Source organism: Varroa destructor, unplaced genomic scaffold (assembly GCF_002443255.2).
Source record: "Varroa destructor unplaced genomic scaffold, Vdes_3.0 BEIS01000414.1, whole genome shotgun sequence".
NCBI lineage: Eukaryota > Metazoa > Arthropoda > Arachnida > Mesostigmata > Varroidae > Varroa > Varroa destructor.
In genome coordinates, this window is record NW_019211867.1 from 126,575 (window position 1) to 150,907 (window position 24,333).

The window sequence follows — 24,333 nt, forward strand, 5'->3', positions numbered from 1 at the left end:
GTCGAACTTACTGCATTCTACTCTGTTTACAAGAGTTACAAGTTTGAGCCTTCTTATACGATTGACAAGTATTCGTCAAGGACGCTTCGTCGAAAACTCAACTTGGATAATCTGCTTAATAGAAAGAGGAATCCTTATATCGCTAGCCATTCGAGGTATCCAATCAATAAACTAATTTCTCGTAAAATAATATTAAATCTTACGAGAGTTAAGCAAAATATTGTCGAATGTGGATTTGTTGGACCGCTGTGATTAGAACTGCTGTTTATACCAATCATAGCTTCACTGGTGCTCATCTTTTTGAATTTTCAGCTAACTTTCTTATGTATGTTGAAACACCGTAGATTTATACAGTGAGGTATTATTACGGGGGTTTACCCGAAAGGGTGCCTACGACCTAACTGAGCTTCCTCAATCCTCTGTCAAAACCCGCGAAAAGCAGGCTTACATTGCGCAGTGTCAGCTCCAATGTGAAGTCCCACATGCCATGTTTTCTTTTATCGGTTGTTGGTTACCCGGTTTGTAGGTCTTGCTGAACTTTGGTTTTATCAATGAAACGGCATCGTAACCACTTGCCAACGCTATAATTTGAACTAGCGGTGGTCGCATATTCATGGCTGCTATGGCAGCACACACAAAGATATGAACATTTGATACTCAGACCAGTAAATTTTGTTTCAGAGAGGATGTAAACACTTACAACTATGGTAAAAAAACAGTGGGCCTTTTTTGGAATTTTAACAAAGGTCAATTATTATTCAGTGTTTTACCCTAAAACCTTACCCCAATCGACCATGCACGACAATACAAATGAGTATGCGGTTGCAAACGAAACAGAAACAGGTTTCAACACAACTCGATGGAAAACCCACGGCAAACAAAAAACGGGATATAAAGAATGAAGCCGCAATTTGCCTTGGATTTCTCTCCGACAAAAAAATGTTTATCCATGATGCAAAAATCAATCGTAAATATGATTTCTATGGGTCTACTATGGATGAAGACAATTTTGAAAATCTAATTTTTTGGTAAGAATTTTGGAAATAACCACATGTAAACACCGTGCTTATCGTACAGCATAAATGTGAGTTTGTTGGATGACAATGTATAAAGTGTTACTGGGCAAAATCCAAGAAGTTTCGGCCTGATAAAGCCTACTCGCACACTTATGTCATCAAGGAAGTGTTAGCATAAATGTAAAGGCAATATTTTTACAATAAGCTTGTGAGGCTACCAATTGAAGTAATCGAGATTAGCCATAATTGCATTGAGTGGTGATATTTTTCGCATATGCAGAGCTTTAATTACAGTACTATTATCTTCATGTAGATTTGAAAACAAAGTCCGAATTTAGCCTGGTCAGATTAAAACAAACTGGACAGGTCGTTTGTCCTTTCGTCGTAACGGACATGCGTCTGTCCTCTAGTCAAATGAAGTAGTTCTTTCTAAAATAAAACAACAAATTCATCATGGCGAACAACAATACGTCGTTTTCGGAACTTGAGCGAAGACTTTCATGGAAAATCTGGAGAACATTTCAGAAAAACCAATGTGGAAGAACTAACTATATCTCGACTATTACAAGATAGATCGGCATGATGTTATTATTTTTTGATGTTCTTGAAGCATAGTGATAATAAAAGTGCGAGTTATATATATATATATATATATATATATATATATATATAATGTATATGTATATGTATGGTGTCTACCATACATATATATGTAAGGTCTAAATCGATTTAGCTCATTTATCACGCATATATTCAGATACGTCGATATCCCACATAAACGTATGAATCCGCATACAGACTGACAACGATCGTCGATATCGTAAAAGAAAAGAATAAAGTTCCCAAGTTTCAATACTCGATTTTCGTTCGTAATCCAAACAGCGCATTCCGGACCGCTTTGCCTCTGAAAATTTGTGCCTCTGAAAGTTTGAAAAGGTGCCTTCCTTTTGTATAAGCACATATTCCTTCAACAAATAGCGAGAAAATTTATCTCTTACCCAAATATGAGTATAGCTGGTGCTTCAATATTCGATGCTTCAAGGGTGATAGGTTTTACTAAGCTGAGTACATCTCTTAGCGTCATAGAGCATGATTTAATGATAGTACTTGACAGGCAGATTTAACGGAAATATAAGCGCACAACAGTCACTCTTTTGCTGAGTAACTCGAGATACACCTGTACAAAGTCTCTTTTATTTAATACATACTTAAGGTTAGCTGGATAAAAACGTCTGCTTTTTAGCGTTAGAATGGGATTATTTTGAAAATCCTACTATAACCAACAAAGCAGCAAACCAAGGATTCTCCTCGTTAATTTAATCTCAGCTTCTTTCGGCCATAAGGGAGTTCTTATGGTAGAGTATAGCAAGGTACATTTTCCTTAATACAAATCCTGTCAGAATTCGCGAAGTAGATTATTCCTCAGCTCGAATATAGGATTCTATTACAGCAAATATACGCCTGTTGGCTATACATAAAGCCTCCGAAATACTACATGGTATTTGAAATTGAAATGTAGAACTGGCGTATTAATCAATAAGGTTATAAAAAGATCGATTATATTCGTGTAAATGAGCTGGTATTTATATTGCATTTAATTTAAATATTTGCAGGGATTTTTTACCCCGAGGTTCGGGCATTGTCACGCGACGACCTCTTGTTTTGCAGCTAATTAATTCGAATACGGAGTATGGCGAGTTTCTCCACTGCCGAGGAAAAAAATTCACGAATTTTGATGAGGTAATTACCCTCAGAATTTCCTCTATTAATACACTAATAAAGGACTCAGACCATACGCATGGGATCTATAATCTCAAAAATTGCCATGGGTCAAATAGCATTGTCCAGGGTTTACTGTATAATTGTAATAAGTTTCGAGTTTTGAACATGGTTTCTATCAAAGGTCTCTTAGCACGAATACCATATAATTGGCAGCGGTGGTAGGGATTCAATCCTTAGCGCCCAGAAGTTTATAATTCAGTTCAAGGTTCTATCCATTCTGTTACAGCAGATTCTTATTATCAGGATAGTAGTAGAGCAGTGAATCTCAGTAAAAAAAAAAGTTATTAAGCGTTTATTCGATCGAAATTAGAATTAGCTTCATTAGTGCATCTTATGAAATTTACAGCCTCGCATTAAAAGAATGATTTTAACCTTTTTCGCTAACTCGTAATAACCGTCTTTTCTGTTCTGTGCTGCGTGTTGCTATTGTCATTTGTGCGTCTATTTTCCACGAGTGCAGATTCGTAAAGAGATCGAAGATGAAACTGATCGCGTGACAGGAGCTAACAAGAACATTTCACCTGTGCCCATCAACCTTCGAGTATACTCTCCACATGGTACTAAAACGATAGATTTTTATCATTATTATTATTGCTTTTCGAAAATTTGTACAAAACTTTTGCCTCGCTTGAACAATTAGTTCTTGAGTTCATGAACTATCATATGTCATGACTGGTTAGCTTGGAATTGGCACTTCCGTATTTCGATTAACAAAAATAATTTCCATCGATTAAATGCTATAGATATTGTTAGTAGAATATAAAAACCCTTTTTGACGGAATTGGTTCATTTAAATATAAATTTCAGCTAATTCAAGATAACAGTGTATATATTTCTAAGAAGATAATAGCAACATTTGATTTTATTAATGAATGTAGAAGCTGAAAGTTGAGTAGAGGTTAAATGTTCCTATTATTTTGTATGTAGTGATCGACGCTACATATCAAGTTTATCACCCTATTCATTTCTGCAAGAGTAGTTTAGTAGTAATAGATACAGCACTCATATTTTATTACGTCGTATTTATTACACATTTTGCCTTTGAGTGGGTTAGTTTCACTGGATTGTGTTTTTGCCCTGAAAACCTAAATTTTCCGGTTGGCCGTACAAGGTGAACTTAAACGGATTTGCAATTCTAGATAACGGTGCTGTCCTTCGCGTCGCTTCCGTTAATAAGACTTAACCTTACTTGCTACGAACAAACCGGCCCGAACGAGTCACACCCTACGGAATGGCAGGAAAAAGCCCGAGGAGGAAGCCGTATGTGCAGTTTCGCTAATTCTACAAATGTAAATCAAATGCCTGGATAGCTGCCCGTTCACTATGAGCTGTGTGTCATTTTTATTTCACCATAAATTAAAACTGGTGTAGGAAAACCTGACGGAGCCAGTATTTTACACCCAAATAACCGAGGTTGCCGATCAACCTCCTATGGCCGCTTGCTCGCTCGCTCGCTCGCTCGCATCTGTCGAGGAAGGTCATACTAGCAATAGGCGACCATCCTGTAGGAGCTTGCACTCAGTAAACTAATTTCAAAGAAAATACTGGTGGTGGTTCCACCTGTTACCTGGTCATCTCTAAGTTGGGGTAGCATATTAATAGCATCACCGGAGTCGTCACGGTTTTTCAGTAAACAGGATATTGCGAATGCTCTAAGCTCGAAAAAAGCTTACATATCATGGCAATCGAAAGGTTTGAAGTAAACATGAAACTCTCCCGGTCCGACTCTAGCTGCATGTCTTATCCGTACCTCTGTTCTCGGCCGGCTGTGAGGCCGATAATGACACAATCACAAAAAGGGCCGCTTTAGATGATGGTTTTTTGCTTCTCTCCCCTTACCGTTATACAGAAAAAAGTTTTAGGGCAGCCAATGTATCTACAAGAAATCACTGCCATTCTTCTTTAAAAAATCAATCATTTTTTAAAGGTTAAAACGCTACAAGAAAAAGTAAGCACGATACGTTCCTGCTAGTGACCCAGAGCACGCCGAGTAAAAAAGTCAGGAGTACGCAAACCGTAATGGTAAGATGTCCCGATCCAGCAAGCGCAAACCTTTTCTAGGGAAACCTTCATTCGATTGTTTTCATCTGCAAAACCAAGGGGGGACTCATAGTCACTACTTATTCTTCACAGACGACACAACGCCAACTTTGCAACAGTAGAACCCCCCTATGCTAGGTGCGTTCCTTACACAAGCTCCGCTTGAATTTCTGACACAGAAGATGCAAGAGCAATAATGATAAATGAATGTTTGGGATCACTAAGAGTCGTTCGCTGAAACTGCATAGACTTATCAGTACTCAATACTGGCTCTACTGGCTCCGTATGTGTTAGATGGCGTGCCTGTCCTAGCTTTGAGCTAGACCACGGCTGACGAACCCGTTCCTTTTCACGTTGTCCACTGCCGAACGCAAAAGAGAGCGGGTACCGGCCATCTCAATAGAGCAGTGCTGGAATATTACCGGAAGGCTGAGCTCCGGCTTGTGCTAGCAAAGATGCCGTTATCGGTTTCGTTTGTACCAACATAGCAGAATAACTATAATCGTTTCTCCACCAGAAGCAAAGTCAACCTTTACTATGGTCAAGAAGATCTTTAGCGGAGTGCGAGAAGTCACGCCTGCCTCTCCTTGACCGTTTGTGGAAACCTAAATACTCAACCGTACCAATGTTCATTTAATCACATGACAACCCTGCGGGAGACGCTAACAGGTTTCGGCTATACGATCGTCAGTTTCAAAATATTCCTGACTCTCATAGGCCATGAAAAGATTCTGTCATTGATATCCTCACAACAACTATTGGTTTCAACCTAAAGTTCCCAGTGGTAGTCACTTGTTTAAGAAAGGAGCGCACCCCAGGGCGCAGATACCAGTCGCCGTTGATAATTCGTGGCGTGCCTCGACGTAAGAAGAAAACCGTTTCCGCGACGCCTTATTATAAACACTCTCTTTGCTCAGGCGCATAAGGTTATTCCTATGTCCATCCACGTGAACGTCAACATCTAAAAGCAACAGCTCATCGACATCCTCATTGATCCATGCGGCCCGCTCTAACTGTCATAACTTATTGTGGCTCGATATGCCTTGCCGGCAGACCACATACCATGTGAAGCTTTGGTTAATGCGTTCCCGGCGATGGCGTACTTATCGTTCCATCTAAAAACAATTTGTCGGAAAATCTATGTTTCGTAGCTGCGGAATTATCCTAAACTACAGCAGCCTCCTAGTGGAGGATTCGGGATGCCATTTCTGTAGATGGCTTCCGTATTGTCACCTTGTTCAATTGACTTGTCCACCCATATGGAGTGCCTCGTGGATATATTTGGGCGAGTAATACTACTTCGAAACGAAATTTTCTTAGTTATGGCGGCTTGGAACAAGACCATAATTATTAGAGAAGGGGTCTGGGAAACAAGTTGTCGGTACGAGACTTCAAGCACTTCAAGCCCCGCCTTCAGACAAGACAACTAGTTAGGAACCAGCATCTGAGGAATACGCTCAACCCCTTGCTGAGCGGTGCCATTCAATGAGTACAGGCTCGCTTCTCTCGCAGTGGCTAGAGATCATTCTTTTCATCAGCTAAAAAGGGGAAAACGACCGTAGTCAGCCGGCTTCTGAGTAAGGTACGGCCAAGAAAAATGGCTACTACGAATTGTTGCTTTGTACAAAGAAACCTAGTAAGTCTGTAAGAACCATAGCAATCATTCTGGGGAAACAAACCCTTCTATTATGATAGCGTGCCCAATTGTGCCGATTACATCAAGCGGGCTCTAGGAAAGCCTACACAACCAATTTTTGCGGTGTATTCAAATCTTAAGCGACCTTTGACTCAGCTTCCCGGGACACTATGTTAGGGATACTGGCAGAGGTAGGGCTGCTTTCACATATCTTGAATCTGTCAATACTATAGGAAAACAGTGTGCCGCTGAGAACCTGCTTGGCCATTTGGCCTGCTATCAGTTCCAAATTTAATTCAGCTAGAATTTTTTGTGTAGCGTATTCAAGCGACACGTCGACGACTGCGTATCTACTAATATTGTTTGACACACTGGTACCGTAAAAAAAATTATTTGCGTATTAAGGAGTATGGCTAGTAAATGGTTCTGATCCCGAATTGAAGATTTTTCATTTTATCATCATGACGGATAGTAGTTATATTAAATGTGATTTTCAGGAATGAAGATTCTTACACACGGAGAATACTCGTAAAAAAATATTTGTCTGTTTTTGTTTCACTATTGTCTTAGAAACAGTTTAGAAGATAAATTACAATCTGATAAGGTGCACCTTGTACATTAGGTGGTTGGACTGTTTTCAAGCCAAAATTAAAGTAAATAAAAACAATATTGCGCCATTTTGAGCGATGATTTTTGCCACTGTTATGGTAACACTACAGTTTCTTCACCATAGAATTTTTACTATTATAACAAATGATTTTCGCGTCGCTCTGTTAAAGCTAAGTTAATTAACATCTGTATTATGTGATCCACCTTTCATCATCTGTAGTCAACAGCCTTAAAAATACCTCCATTTATCGGCAGAGTTTTGTAAGCAGAGATACGGTCGAGCAAATTCTTTTGCCTCAATTCGTGTGACGTACAAACGTCGAGCTTTCTGCGTAGCCTGCTTCTTTAAAGTAGCTTGGTGGTGGATATTTAATTCCTTAGCGATGTCATGGCTACCCACATTCGGTCTTGCTGCAATCATTCCCTCAACTTTTTTTTATAATTTGTCAGTTACTATGGAAAATATCTCCCAAAACTATATTTTGGGTCCATGAACAACATATTGTATTTTCTGGCAGTATTTGTTCCTTTATCGTAATAAAATTATAAAATATAGCGAATTCCACTGTAGACATTTTTCTTACTTTACAGCACTTTATCTTGAGACAATTTTAGCCGGCCTGCTACTGTCAGATCTCAACTTGCACATCACACCAATACTGTCCCAACGTAACTTATCAAAACCTGAAATATGCGACCTCGAAGCCATTTAGCTAGGAAAACCGTAAATACTTGTCCAATTACCCGGTATAAACTTACCAGCCAGCTTAACTTATCTGATGTGCGATCGGACTCGCCCATTCTCTGAGGTTATCCTTACTCGTTCTTAGTTCGTAATATATTTTGTTTATAAGCGTGCTAAGGAAGGGTATGATAAGTGCGATAAAATTGACTTGATTTCATAATAAATACATTATATTGCCTTCTTCCATTAAAATGGGATTCGGTTTTCTAAGAACGGCCCTCAGACTTGGTGACGATTCGGTAGCCTATCTATACGATGGAACTGGTCTCCTTTAAAAAGGCCAAAGCACAATTAGGAAAGAAATACATCTTTGCTATTTTTCAATTTTACCTTTATGACTCTAATTCAGTTAAAACCACTATGTGATTATTATATTTAGAACATCATAAAACGTTTTGGTGGCTTCAAATATTCCGTTATCGATAGTCATTTTTGAAGATTACGAAAAGCGTGTTTTATCGCTGCTGAACCAATCCTAAATTCGACAAGAGCAAGGAGCGAGAAAGTAATTTCCTTCATGGTAAGATTTCGAAAAATTTGCGATAAAATGTAAAGACTTAGTTAAGAAGAAGTGTTAAGAGAAGAGTTGAAGTACTTTGCAAATTTGTAACTTTATTAGAGCAGTTTTTCTACTTAGTGTTTTCATTAGAAATCAACATTTGGCGATTAATTGGAAGTAAACTCGATAAGGGACGGTGGACTTACCCCCTAATGGGGGCAGTCGTGGTGGGGACTTGAAGTAGCCATATCTTCGTATTGGACTGGCCTTTCAAGCGAAGAAAATTCCTACTTTGCGATGTTCATTTGTTAGAATATTAAAAGTACTGAGTTATAGCTATTTTTACCTAAAATACTTATTTTTTCTTGCAAAATGGTGCGTTTTATTATGTACAAAGGCGAATAATCCTTTCTATTTGTGGGTATATATATGCAACATTATGTACGCACCTTTGTTATATGCCTAAACAAATTTTGACATGAAGTCTCAGATGAAATTTCTTTGGCCTTTTGATTGCGGCTCGGGTATGTGTCCCACTCCTCTCGCTAAGGATAACAATGATTGATTTGGGCCTTTCGTCGCTTCGTAATATGTCTTAGAGCGAACAATTTACAAATAAATTAAACTCAATGTTTGTTATCCTTATGTCATAGTGTTGAATCTGACATTGATCGACTTGCCGGGGTTAACCAAAGTTCCTGTCGGAGACCAGCCGGCTGATATCGAACATCAAATTCGAGAAATGTTATTTCAGTTTATCAAGAAAGAGAACTGCCTTATACTTGCTGTCACCTCAGCCACGCAAGATCTCGCTACTTCAGATGCCTTAAAAATAGCTAAAGAAGTGGATCCTGATGGTAAGTTATTACACGATAAAGACAACTGCATATGAAGAACTGTGCTTTTGCTTTTGTTGATGTTCAAGCTGTTGTTGTGGCCTGCTTGATTTTAATTGTGAAGCAGTTAAAAAGGGGTAAATACGGCAGTTGCGTAGACTATTGGTTTTAGACATATAGAACCAAAAACAAATTTACTCTAGGATGTTTTAAATAATAAATTAATCTGACCTATGCCAATAAAATAGTCGACTCTTGGATTTTTGGTATGACATGAAGTTACTTCGGAGGTGCCAACACGGAATTAGGTGTACGATCTCTTTATCTACAGCAACAGTCTGGCCATTCCGTTCTATTCACATTTTCTTTTTTTGAAAAATAAGTTATATATATCCTATCTATTTACCAAAAATCATAATCCGGTTTAGACCGAAGCACGCAATGTACAATGCATTGTTATTATATAAAAAATAAAGGATCCTTAAAACCGATTTCTAGCTGTCCTTTGATTCAAAAACATGCTCAAAGAAATTTTAAAGGATCTGCATAATTTGTAACATCAGGCACACTGTGTGGTTAATTCCGATTTATTTCATAGCACAATTAACGCCGATCTACTCAAGTATTTCCGGCAATTGGGAGTCAGCCTAAGTGATTAATTACTAGGTTTCTTTTTCAAATAAGACATTCGAATATTATTGATATACCTGACTCGATCTGTAAGGGAAACTTTTATGCTGGAACAGGCGATTTCAACGTAAACATTTAGTTTTTATTGAATATTCATTAACAATCACTACATAGAACAAAAACAAAAGCTGCTTTCTTTGGGATCGAAGTGTACATTAGAATTAAAATTCGGTCGAACATAGCTCTTTTAGTGATCTTAGCTCTCAATGGTGATTCCTTAGTAAACCTCAAACTTTTTTATAGAATGGTTTCTCCGAAGCTTGATCTGAAAGACGCTAAAAGACGAATAGACCTGTAGACTACGGTAGGTAGTTAAGCGATCTGAACTCACTAAATTTGTTATTCACCGCAACCAAGGCCTCCGTGAGCCCAACAATTATTCTGGTGGAATTATACGTTTAAATAAGATCAGTTTGTATCCATGATGTCCTTAAGCTTACCCAAGATAGTTTCATAATGATCGTCAATATTCGTTTTATGTAAGTAACAAATAGTAAGTAATAAAAACTAAAAATTATATTTTATGCACATTGTCAAGAACAGTTTTCTGACGGTGAAGAAATTGTTCGCCAGGTTCTGATGAAGTCTTCTGATGCTATTTATATCAAAAGGAAAGCGATCAGTCCACTTTTTGTCAACAGCATTTTGGATTAGCGCTAAACTAGGTCATCAGATAAAATCTTCTTGCTTTTTCTTCTTCGCTTGAATTATTATCTCTATTTTATGACGTCAAAGATATCGCGTGTTCTCTATAAATCTGCAATTTGCAAGGAGAAGTGCACTCAGACAAATTTAAAATGACATAAAACTAAAGTGTCTAACTAAAGTCTAAAAGGGCTCTTAGCAGAATTAAAGAAAAAACGTTTCTAGGACAACCAAAAATGGGTACCATTTCAGAAGAATGGTCAAATATCTTTAAACATCGTTGACCGATGATGAGCAACGGTGCTGTTTTTACATGGCAACAAAGCCGAGTTGACGAAGATCAAGTTAAGGAAATCGATGTCGAAAAAGCTTAAATAACAACTTGTTTGAAACCATTGACACTGAGGGACCACTTGTAACTTGTTTTGAGTGAAGTTATCTGGTGTAAACGCTTGTTTTTTAGGTTGATACGCAAGCTGCTAGTCTTGTAACATAACATAATTTTGTTAGGCGTTTAAGGAAGTACACTTATGTATGCCAGTGGTTTTAAAAGGCAAGTGCCTTCGCTTGGTATGCAGATAGATATTCGTGTAATCGTCCAGAGCTAAGTGCCATTGAAGTGCTACTTAAGTCTGCCATTTGATTGTCTGCCGAAAGGGTTTAGGAAGACAATTTTATTATTTTTTCTAGCAAATCACCTTATTGGAAAATGTCGTTCATCGAAAACGATGTTCCATCTACTATGTCTGAATTCGCAATTCCCCATTAATTATATATTCCTGCTTATACAATCTGACCTTTTGAATCATTAAAGTAGAGAATTTGATAACTGCGCAACTCTTTTCATCCAAAACAGTAAGCTAAACGAAATCTTTATCTTTTATCGCCTCGGCGGGTACTGTCTGAAGGATGAAGCTGTTTAAAGCATCATAGCATTCGAGCAGGCCATTGGTCGCTTTAGTTCCCTTTTAAGTCTCTTTTAAGAAAAAGAGGACCCATAAACGGGTTATATAGATAGAATATATTTCAGAAAATATTTTATTATTTATGAGGTGGCAATAGTATGAGATGCTATGAAAAATTATTTTAAGCTACTTAAAAAATGCTTATGAAATTTTAGCCTAATCCTCTATCAGCGACGGTGTTAGAGTAAAAACATTGTGACAGTGGGTCCACCCATTATCCGAGGGCCCGTGCCAACTTTTTACCAAGAATTTATCTTTATAAATTTTTTCCCTCAAAGCATTTATCGGGTGATTTGTTGTGCATTTTCTCGGTTCTTGGCTAACATTCCAACAAGTTAGAAATTTTATCCCTCCAAAAGGTGATGTTTAAACTTACTATGTACTGGCTTGCTATTTATTTAACATATCATTTTTCCTCATGAGGAATTAAAAGAATAAGCGTTTTTCTTCGAACCATAATTAGAGCTATATTGTGGTTGGCAACAGGTGTACTTTTTTGCCAGACTTTTAAACGAAAGACACAACGACTGAAATAACTGTGACATCAACAAAAGCAAAAAGGGTATGCAGGAAAAAAAAGATACATATTTAGTAAGAAACATATATGCCGTTTAACTATAAAGCTGGTTCTAAGTTCTCCACTTTTTTAAATGGCAATCTGTTATCTCATTTAGAAAGTAACTATGGAGTATGACATAAAGCCTTGTAGGAACTCTGGGTACATCCCTTAAATAAACCTAGAGCAGCAATTCAAGCAACAATATCAGATATTTATTCTGCAATGCATAGTTTTTATATATATTGCTGTTATGTTATAGGTATTCGGACAATTGGAGTGATCACAAAATTGGATCTGATGGACGAGGGTACAGACGCTAGAGATATTTTCGAAAATAAACTGCTTCCTTTACGAAGAGGCTACGTTGGAGTTGTAAACCGAAGTCAAAAGGTAAGCTAAGATTGATGTACGACAAATTCATTGTTTGCGTGTACGATTTCGGATCTATATGCTGATGCACTTTTCTCAGTGTACTTAGTATGATGACAGTATTTTCTGCCTAAGGTGATGACATGGGTCTTAGTAGTTTTACTTCGTAAAGTCATTCTTGTGTGTGGTGCGGAGAACCCTATGATTAAAAACAGTTTAAAAGATGGCACTCGAGTTTAATCGAATCGTCTGCAGCCTTTTGAATGACAATAATTGTTAAATTAGCCTATACTCTGGACTATAAAGTGTCACCCTGTATAGATATCGTAGGTTGCTTTCGCGTATTTTTAGCAGAAAAGCGAGAATAAAATGCTATTTTTAGCATTCGAGGTTTCCTTTTGCGGATTTAATTCATAGCAAAAATTGTGTGATATGGACTACATGATTTAAGTTGCTTCTATCTTGTAGAACATTATCTGTTTTATTGAAATTATAATTTTAGTTATTATTTTTTTATTAAAGTTTAGTTATTGTGCGTTGGGATATCCTTCGACCACTTAATGAGTCCTTAATGAGGTAACTGATGTTGGTTTTCTTAAACGAGGCATATTCATACCAGCATTGTTTTTTTGCCTCTTTCCAGGTGACTTTTTCTTCTAAGTTTAGCTAACTACAAAGTACATTAGTTAGACAGCAAATAAAGTTAGTAAAGACCCAACTCGTCCGTGTAACGGTTAGATTCCGTATTGTGCGTCTCGGTCTTCTCTGACAACAGGTTGCACAACATACGTTACATCCATTATTTTTGTGAAAACACTTACGATAAATAGTGTTAGGAACGTTAGCCGATCACTTCGGAGAAGCTTTTAGGATAGTATTTTTAACATAGAGCAACTCTCAATGGCGAACTGCAACACTTTCCTGTTACAGTAATCGGAACTCATCGAAGCCGGGTGGTATAGATGTCAGGCCCCAAGTTTCGTTAAAAAGAGATCACAAATCTTACTACTGCTAGGCAAATTACCACTTTGGGATTAGCTTTCACGTTCAAGTCATTAAATTTTATGGAACGATCCTCAAACATTTGTGGTTACCCAGAAATACGAGCCCAAAAATAGCCTGGCGGGTAATATTGCCCCTCCGTTATCTGTGCCAAGGCAGGTTCAGTAATACAATTAAATAATGCGTTTATAATTTTTGTTCTTTTCTGACTGTTAGGATATTGAGGGTCGCAAGGATATCAAAGTGGCCCTAGATTCTGAGCGAAAGTTCTTCCTTACACATCCAGGATACAGGTAAGCCCCCTGTACAACTGCCGTCTTTAAGTGGTATCCACTCCCTCTACCTCACACAAGTAAGGTATGGAAAGCAAACAGGTGCTTAAAGCAACCTTTGCAACAGCGTTTGTCATAACAGACGAGTTATTATTGAGATATAATTGTTGTATATAACTACTATATTGTTGTGTACGTAACTGTGGCTAGAAATCGTAGTCTGGAGCAGGATTAGCGGATATAATAATATGATATATGATAATATAATGGATAGCAGGTGGGTATCGAGGTTGTGAACACAGAAGGTCATGAGAGAATTGGTTTACGAAATTCCAAATAAAAAAGGTATCCCGTTATTGACCTGCTTCAGGTTTCGCGGCAAAATCTGTGTCGATGCTAGAAAAAAATAAGCAAAAATTATTGAACTATGAAATTGTACAGGTATTCATTATTGGTAGAAAAACATAAATTTGGGTGGAAACATCAATGACTGATTTTCTATAGAAACGTCCAGTACCTTTTCAAACGGAATAAAACAAGAATGTTTTATTTCATTTAAATTTCATTTTTTTAGTTATATTTAAGCTAAATAATCATATTTGATTGCGAATGATAAAAGCTATGAAGGAAAACCAACCACTCTCCTGCGACGCAATACAAAGAGCAGCTATTTTTGAGAAAAATATCGTCCACTTTGTCAAACGCACGGAAGTGGTTGAAGCGCTAGTGCATAAAATTATGTTAATATCTATTTTTAAATCTTCTACTTAAAAGTCGTGGTGTAAAAAAATATACATTTGTATACATTATCTTCTCCATTATAAGACGCTGGATGTAGTTTTGAAAAATTGGCCTTCAGGGTTCGGTTTGATAATGGGACTTTTGTTTTAGAGGTGGTCATCACAGTCGGTGATGACAGAAAGATTACCGCTTTTTTGAAGCAAAGATCATTAGTATAAGTAAAACTTTTTGAAGCAAACAATTTAAAGCAAATTTTCATTGAATGACCAACAGAGGCTATAGTGGGTCTTTATCCTCTATAGCCTTTATTGTATACAGATATATTAATAGCGACGACATCAAAAGTGAACTGCATACCATTTACTTACCTATTCTTTGTTTTTATGGATCGTTAATTAGTGAAGTCTTCTTTTTAAAGCTAACCTTTCGGAGCATCATGGCAACACTTTTACCATTTATTTAGGCGTCGTATGTTTATGGCGCAAGTCCGATTTGGATCATCAGAAGGTTGTTTGCTTAGCAGGACAAGCTTTCCCGATTGACATCACCTGCATTTTCTCGTCTCATTTTGTAAATTATAATTTTATCCTGGACACTTTCGGCTAAAAAAGCTAGATACGTTTGCGTTCACTTTAGAAACAGAAATTTAAATGTACCAGCAAATAACTATTTTCCGAAAAAAAAGTTCCTCGTTATTTTGAACGCTGACACAACGATCTAATTTTTCAATTTTTCTTTTCCGGAAATTTTCCACAACGGTTTGATTTTTATGGAAAAAATAAAATCCATTGTTCAGCCATAAACACATCTAAAGCTATGAGAATCACGAAAATATGTTCAAAAATAACATTTCGACGCGACAGAGAGCTATTTGCTGGTACTAAGAACTACGCATTTTAAGACCATAAACGACATTACTCTTCGTACCTATTGATGACCAATGGCGTTATTCTTCCTACGCTCGCATATTTCAATTGGCTGTGGCTACGATGATGCGGCTAACAGGTTCTTCGTGGTGCTAAAATATTCCCGCTTTTATAAAAATACAATAAATACTATGACAGAAAGCAAAAATAGATTTAACATAAAATGGAGTAAAGATACTATTAAAAACTGAGGTTATCAAACAATACTTACAAAAGAAATTGAAAAAGGACCCACTTATAGAAAAAAAAAACAGAGAATAAATTATGAAAAAGAATAAGTAACGAACATTATCGTAAGCAATAGAAATGGTTAAGAGTACATTTTTAGTAGGTTTTTGTCGTTTCCTTTAACATACTTCCACGATTTTTGCTCAAACGCAGGATGTTTTTACTTCACCTAATATTAAAGTTACTAATTTCTAGAATTAGTGTATCCCTATCATGAGCTCTAACTCGTATAATTTCGCTTCCAAAACAAAGCGACAATTAGAAACATATAGAGCAGGGAGATAGCTTTTGTTAGTATACTTGTATAATATTTGCACTCGAGCAGACGGCACTGTTGCCAATCTATCTCACCGGTTGACCGTACTTTATGATCTAGTACATACTAGTTGCCGCTGAGGGCTATATAAAATATATATCAGTTTACAGTGTAACGCGTAGCTCAAGCCAATGAGAAGTAAACATGCCTCTGATGGTGATATGTGTCTAGAGTTAAGGCTGATGAAAAACAAAAATGTCCCTTGCGAGACGTACGCTATCATAAGTAGTTAAAAAGTATATAAACAGGGTGTCGAATTTTCAGGCAGTCTATCCATATGTATACACATACTTTTGTTTCAAAGATGTGTGATGTTTTTCTTAGAAATCTTTGCTCGTGCATTTCCGGGATATTGAAAATGGTTCTTTTCCTGTAAACATTGACATGACAAAAAGGCAATTAGCTTGGGATTCATCGATGTTAGCTAACGAATTACTGAAGTCGACTCAAACACATCGTGCTAATTGAGACAATTACTCATTTTCGCAGGCATATGGCAGACCGCATGGGCACCCCGTACCTGCAGCGTGTGTTGAATCAACAGCTTACGAACCACATCCGAGACACCTTGCCCGCCCTCAGAGACAAACTGCAAAAACAGCTTTTAACACTCGAAAAGGAGGTAGTTACAACCATAAAAAGACGCAAAGTTTACGAAATGATAACGAGGGGCGTCTACGTGATAAAATGTCTGAAACGTCGGGTATTATCATTATTCGATCTTAGAGAGCGGACTTAATCGATGACATTTGTTGTGAATCGTGATTCGAACGAAGCTTCGTAAAAAAATTACATGTAGGGATACAAAGCTGTTCACCGGAAAAAAAACGCAGCGTTTCACTCGAATTCTAGTAATAAATAAATTAATTAAATAACAATAATATCTGCATCCGTTATCACTCTCTATAGCTTTATCCCTACTCCCAATCCACTTATTCTTTTTTGCCAGAAATTTTATAATCTGGTGTTGAAAATTTTTTAAGATTATCTGTGCTGTAAAATGTACCATTACTAACTTCATCTGCTAGTGATTGCAAAAAAATCATACGAGTATTCGTGGAATCTAAGGAATACGGAAAACGCAAAAAATCGTCTTATTTAAATCTTTGCAAAGCTGCCTTTACAATTATCGCCATGGAAGGCCTCACATTGTTTGTCTTGCCTATCAAATCTTTCGTTATGAGTAACCTAGTTAAACGATGTAGCCGGTCCGTAATGCAGATTTTTGCTTACCACCCTGTTCTTCTCAGTCAGCCCCCATATACTCCTCGCGCCACCACTTAGTTATTTTCGGATCGAAATGTGACTTAATTTAGGCTTATTTGTATCATAGGTTCCCATTTCTTTGACGCGAAAACGGCAGCTTTGTTACCGGCAACAATTCTGTGGTAAAACCTCTTTAGTTACGCCTTGGTCGGTGCTAGACGATAATTTGAGGGTCGATGAGAAACTGAGTTGCTGTGAGCGCTTTGATCAGGCTCTTAATCAACCATACATTGAAAATTGCCAATAGTAGGCTAGTATTCAAACCCTTTCCTTGGCCACTAAGCGGGATGTTTGAACGAGGTGTGCTATATTCGTGCACTTCCTTCACCTGAAACATCCATGCCTAATGTAAAATCCATTAGAACAGATTTATAAAGGCAAAAGGGCGCTTTCGAATGTTATCGAAGAGTAAATAGCAAGTCAAAGGGAAAGGAGCATTCAAATAGGACCCTTATCGGTGTTACCTACCAAGATAAATACGCTCAGAATTTGAATAACATGTACTACAAGTATAATCACCAGTGTTATTAGGTTAACTTAACTGATGTATTAATAACAAATAGATGTTGATTTCCAGCACCAACCCATGATATGTCTGCCTTTAAACTTATTCCTCTAATACTGCTCAGTCTACTGGGAGTCGTAGATAGGCAAGGATTTATAAGTGTTTACCATGTATCACCCGCTGATGGTTAGAAATTCTTTGAAATTTTTGACCTGCTAAATAACTAAAGGCAATTTGATAATTAAAGAACTTAGTATTTCATAGGTTATGTAGCATTATAATACCGGATTAGGTGTTGGTAGCCTGCCGGTAAGCTCCATGTTGCCAACAATTGACATGTATCATCGAAGAATATTCTATTCACTTCGAACGCTTGTCAGTTTGTCAAAACAGAAAAAACTAACCAAAATGATTCCCGCACGGTTCACGTTTATTTTTTTAACGCTTCTAAGCGTCTGCCAAGCTTGAAGCAGATCAAGCAGTTCCACAATGATAAAGTATTATAAGGCATAAAATAATAGCAGAAATGGAGTAGCCGCGTATACTGTGAATATAGGCATGTCTATGTTCAAATATAGTCCGTCTATAAAGTAACGCAAGGGCTATTTGCCCACACTTGTCGTTTTATTGATTGACGTTTCGATGTTTCGGTAAATCGCACCGGCAACAGTGGAAAATTGCTAATAGGAACGAAAGAGCATTCTGTCTATTGTAAAATTTTATTAGAAGTATTTGGGCTTCTAGAAAATTTACTTCTACTCCTATTACATTTCGAAATGAGTAAAACGGTCCTCATTTTTTTATATAACCCTGTTAAAAAGGTATCGAGGTTTTACCTATATAACTACAGTCATCATTATTCACTATATACTCCACATTGAACTAACAACCGATAATACACTCTTTGCCGGTGTCGAACAAGCAAAATCTACTTCGGCCACAATTTGCCTCAGCGAACCAAGAGCGTCCTTAAGAAATATACTGATTGAGTTGACATCGTTGCTATAGTATGCTAGATACTCCAACCATTTTACGGGTAGTTCAGTTCGAAACCGCTTAAGCCTGCCGTTAGTACATATACCTTCGTCATTTATTGTTTTCTGATACACACTAACTCCAAACAGTATTTATTACACGTAGTTAAACTCGTAGCCAGGTCCTTTTCGCTCTATCTCTGGTCGACCGCTATCCATTGATAGTCTCTCCTAGCAATTTAGCATAGTTCCAATGGGAGATTTGACTATCTTGGTCTGAGATGCGCTGCCCGCTTTTTTCCTTATATCTTTTCAAGCCAGATTTCATACGTTTGCACTAATCATCAGCTTAAATATAGTATTCAACTATTTTGACGTCGATATTGTGACAATAAATAACAATTCCCATTGCATATGAGTAAATTTTGCGTTCCACGCGTTGCTATACAGTAAAACCTCGTTGTTCAGCGTCCCTTTTTCGTATGCTATTGCCCCATTTGATGAAGAATTAATTTCTTCACATCTCTCCCGACATCGACGAATACGCAGATTTGGTAAACTGTGTACGCTAAAAAAGATGTTGCATAAGATCCATCCAAGTAGCTGAATAGACAGAACACACAAGGTTAAGCTTACTATTCCCAACTATAATTCTATCCTACCACTAAACAAAATTAGTTGCTGTAATACAAGTCGAAGTAACCCTTGTGTAAAATGTTCACTCTATGTAATAACGTGGGTTGTTCGTGGCTGATGCAGGTGGAGGAATACAAACACTTCCGTCCAGATGATCCATCACGGAAAACAAAGGCCATGCTGCAAATGATCCAGCAGTTGCAAACAGACTTTGAACGGAACATTGAGGGCAGGTCTGAAATGTTTTGTTTATTACTCTGGATTAGAAAATAGTTGTTGCTATATAATAGTGTAATACACCTAGATAGACAAATCATCAAAAAACACACAGGAGGCAACGAAAATTAGCTTTTATGTAACGCAGATGGTAAATCGTGGTGACAGATGCTTTACCTACAATTCGGACAAATTTGTATACTCTTAATTCTAAACATGATTCGATCGGTTCGTTTAGATCAGTCTCGTAATCCTCGATATGGCCATCCGCAATGGAAAGGTAGTAGAGTGGATCTATATACTGTGCAAGTACAATATTACGCATTGATAAATCACAGCTTTTCTAAAGCTCTCAAGGGGCGTATTCCCCTACCGAAGGACGTAGATAAAAAAGTTTTTCTATGTTAGCAATGCGCGATATTTATACTGGTAGATTGAAAGGCTCTCCAAGAGTACTATATAGCCAAGAGATCATGTTGCTTGCATTGATATTGCGACACTAAGTAATCGTTTGGACTAAATCTCCCCTTTGTTGAAGGGAGGCACGAAATAAATGATTTTAATAATTATAAAAATTTAAAGTGATTATATACAGTATTGTTGTTATTCATTGTAGGGGTATAAGAATAGACTTTGAAGAAGAAAACAACTAGGCTTTAAGTGGAAAACAATTTTTTCTATCCTTCGCAGTAAGCTTGCGTTTCTCCTACTTTACGGTATACTAATCTAACTTAGAACGTGTATTATGGTCAGCAAGCTATTATCAATAGAAATAGCGCGATGCATACATTATTCCACTCTGTCGTTGTTGTATCGTTGTTTTTTAATTCGAAAGGCATATTTTTCATATTCGGCCCACATAACCCACCCGTTTTATTTCTAATAGATATGTTTTAGTGGATGGAATCATTCAATTTAAAAGGGGGCGGGCAAATCATCTGCCGTTTGAAATCGTCTCATCGACCGCTTCAATTATTGCCTCTAGGTTTAACCAGATTCTGTATTTTTGTATTATAGTGGTTCAGCTGCAATCAACACAAGCGAATTGAGCGGAGGCGCCCGTATTAACCGGGTTTTTCACGAACGATTTCCCTTTGAAATTGTTAAGGTTTGTGCTTCGTCATAATCTTTCGATACGTCATAATGGTTCAGTTAGATCAGAGATAGATAAATTTGCTTTATTTCATTTAAGTTATAGATTTCTCATAGTAAGGGTCAAGCTAGCCATAGTTTTGTATTAACATTTTTTTTATGACTCTTTGCGAACGAGTTGCTTAAGTATCTATAAAGTGAATTTCTGTTAAGACCATTGAAAATGATGTTCTGTAACACACCTTTGTTCATCGAATTAATACGCAGGCCATATAGTGCACTACCTGTTACTTCGTAGTTCTGATAACAAACATCTTTGCATTGCTTTTTGTATAAAACGTTCCCATCAATTTCCCGATGAACGTACTTAACCTATATCAAATATGTAATTTTGCATACAGTATACTTGGAAGGTCAGATACGTTGAAAAATGTATCGGACGAACAAAAATCTCATGTTAAGCTGTAATAACACGCATGGTAACGCTTGCATTGTGTACAATAGATATAAACTTTATTAGACAAATTCTCTATTAGTAACTCTATAACAAATTATTAGTAACAAAAACTCTATTAGTAAATGCGACAAACACCTGTTTTATGCCTCAGCACGTTTAGGTAATTTTGCCTAATGACACTGGCTGACTCTGTCCTCGGAGATGATAAATATCCATAGGAAATCATTCACTAGTTTTCTGTCACCCTGTTTAATGAAGACATCCGGTCATTTCCACATTTCTATTGATACCAATTGTATAACTCTGAAATTATAGCTAGTTTTGGACAAGACGGCCAACTGAACTGTGGGAAACGTGTGCAAATGTATTATAAATTAATCGTCACGATAAGAGAGTAACTTAATTCATACACTTCACTTTTCGGCGCGTAACTTGTGTCGCAAATACATTTTAAACACGCTGAACGACTTTTCGCAGAAATGTACCTTTAAGAAGTTTGGAATTAGATCCGATTTAAAAATTATCGAAACGTAGTTATTATTATTCTCATAAGGTAACAATACATTGTGTTTGTTGCAGCACACTTTGTTCATACTATTGTCACCACACAAAATAGAAGAAAACTAGTTGCTCTTTTATTATTATTAGTTAATTCTTCTATTTAATGCTTATTAATGTCGCTATATAGCATACTACTATCTATATGCATTGATAAGAATGAAATTTAAACATTCGCTCTGAGTAAACGAGCTGGATTTTCTACGGGTGCATCGAGTGGTTCCTTAGTTTACCGCCTGTATTCATTACCTCCAATCAACGACGTGGGAAATCATATGAACATGCGCATTAGTCCCATTTCTGTCGAAAGAGCATATCTCTTAGAATAAGATGACAGTTGTTATAAGCGTCCTGACGATAATTTGAACGAAAAGAAAAATTCAATCTAATGAGGTAAATTTTCAACTACATGTCATACATATGCTTAACACTACTTCAGATGGAATTCGACGAGAAGGAGCTACGCAGAGAGATTGCTTTCGCTATCCGCAACATCCACGGCATACGCGTCGGCCTTTTCACGCCTGACAAGGCCTTTGAGGCCATCGTCAAAAGGCAGATCGCCAAGCTGAAGGAGCCCTCGATCAAATGCGTCGACCTCGTTGTCCAGGTGTGTGTTCTGATTAATTTATGGCTCGCCTAATTAATTTCCAAAAAATTTCATTATTTAAAATAGGTACACATCGTACTAGAGTTATTCTGCGTAATTTAAGATGCTTTTTTATTGATGGAGAAAAGTTTTACGCGCAAGCCTTTAAGCCTTTCTAAATACGCAACAGAAGCTCAATCGCTTATTACATTAGTGGAACGGAATTAAACATGTTTTTATTTCGTACTGATACTTTTAAGGAACAGGACGTCTTTGAGCATAGATGAGTACAATATCGTTAACGGTACCTCCCTAATGCAATAGGTATCATATGCTAGAAGAAGTCGGCAGGAGGAGCTGCTCCATTGTTATTCATCTGATAAACTTTTCCGAATAAATATTTAGGAGTGTTTTTATATTCCCACCCTTTTCTAAAAGCAAAGTGTGAGGCTCGGACACTCGTAATGTAAGTGAATGTTATTTTCTTGGCCAACGGCGAGGTGGCTCATGCTACCGCCATGGCTTTGCATATGACATGGTTACGTGATTCAGATTAGCGAGGAACTAGTAAAGGTTTATTAGTCATTTAGGCTATTTCAAAAATTGTAGCAGTCGTATTTAAGACTACTGTCCGTATCGAAAGCAGTACAAAAGGAAATTTTCGCCTTCTTATATCAATTCACTATTCATTGGTCTCCCCTAGCACGTCTTACTTTTGGGTTAATATCTTAATGCATGACTGTTTGCAAAGCTGAGTTCAATGACACGCCTTCAAGTCCTGCATGATGCGCCCGAAACTACAGATAGTATAACTAGAACAGCTTCATTTTCAAACGCCGCTTACTTAAAACATCTCGAATCTTTAAACTGCGGTCATATTTGGGAACACTCAACATCTCCATCCGCTTTCAGCACAAGGGGCTCCAACTCCTTACATAATTTCTCAGATCTAGACCCAGTAATACACTAATTGTACCAGACTACAAGCTCAGCTAGAAGTATCAATTTTCGTGATATAAACAAATTAATATTTCATAAAATAAAAATATCCGTGAGATAAAAAAAGAACAGAGCATAAACGCTTGACGTAGGCTTGCGCCAGTACTGTAAATAGGTGGCCCCTCGCTCCTTCCATTGCGAGAAGTTCGTAGACTCTTTCATTAACCATGAACCTACACAACTTGAAAATTGCGAACGAAGCCCACACTTGAACTAACAAACCTTACAATTGTTTAATTGACTTTTCTAGCTACTGAACGAATAGATTCTATCTTCTCCAATATGAACGAAGCGGCGGTTATCTCTTCGGTTTTAATTACTACGGGTATAGTATTGTTTCGGAGTTGCACCGAGATCTCAGTATTTCCATTTGTCAGTCATGGAACGATACGCGCGGTATCTACAGTTTAGCGAACCAACCCAAGGAGCACTAATTGACGATGATTCTTTTCCTGCGCAAAACCAAAGTGGCTGAGGCTCACTCATGTAGCCTGTTATAGTTGATAGTCAGCCTACCCTTTTCTAATCTGAAATACTTGTTGTTAAGTGACAAATATTTTTTTTTTTTTTGTTAGCGATGTATGCACTGAGTTTAATTAAATCTCACACATTTTTCTGATACAAACATAAGATTACAACGCAAAATGGATTAAAGGGTTTAAAACCAATTAGGAAACTAACACAACGCCATCGATAGAAATGTAATCAAAATAATTTACAATCAGCAAGATGAAGCGATTAAATCATAAAAATGTTCTTGATTTTTTATTCTTAATATATTTGATTTACTTGTATTCTATTATAGAACCTGCTTGTTTTCTCGTAATGACCTTTCATCTTTCTTTTTTCTATAATTTTTTTAAGTCATTTAGCACAGTTGTTATCGTATCTTCGTATCTAAAATTTCAGCTTGGTGTATAATTTTACTGTTTTTTGCTTACTTGTTATTTATATAAAAGATTTTAAAATGGTTATTCATCAACTCATGGCCTGGGTTTAATATAAATATTTGAAATGTATAGGTCCAAGGTAAAGAGCTTGCGGAGTAATTAAAGCTTTATTAGCTTTCTGATAGTTCTTGAGATGTTCATCTTAGGCAAGTCACCATTGCTACAAAAAGAATCCTTATTTTCATTCACTGCTTTAGGTTCTTCCTCTGATTCGA

General features: G+C 37.1%; 1 protein-coding gene across 5 annotated transcripts in view; it reads left to right on the forward strand.

Annotated features, from left to right (window-relative positions):
* Positions 1-22,190, forward strand: part of shi (dynamin-1 shibire) — a gene marked incomplete at its 3' end in the record, with an annotated part of 48,624 nt that extends 26,434 nt beyond the window's left edge. For 3 of the 5 annotated variants that reach the window (XM_086976341.1, XM_086976343.1, XM_086976342.1), the window contains 9 exon segments: positions 2,630-2,756; positions 3,259-3,355; positions 8,981-9,184; positions 12,282-12,412; positions 13,610-13,686; positions 16,366-16,498; positions 19,381-19,490; positions 20,491-20,581; positions 22,020-22,190. In XM_086976341.1, the coding sequence (XP_086832467.1) occupies positions 2,630-2,756; positions 3,259-3,355; positions 8,981-9,184; positions 12,282-12,412; positions 13,610-13,686; positions 16,366-16,498; positions 19,381-19,490; positions 20,491-20,581; positions 22,020-22,190 (1,141 nt within the window). 5 annotated transcript variants of the gene reach the window in all.
* Positions 22,191-24,333: the final 2,143 nt, after the last annotated feature.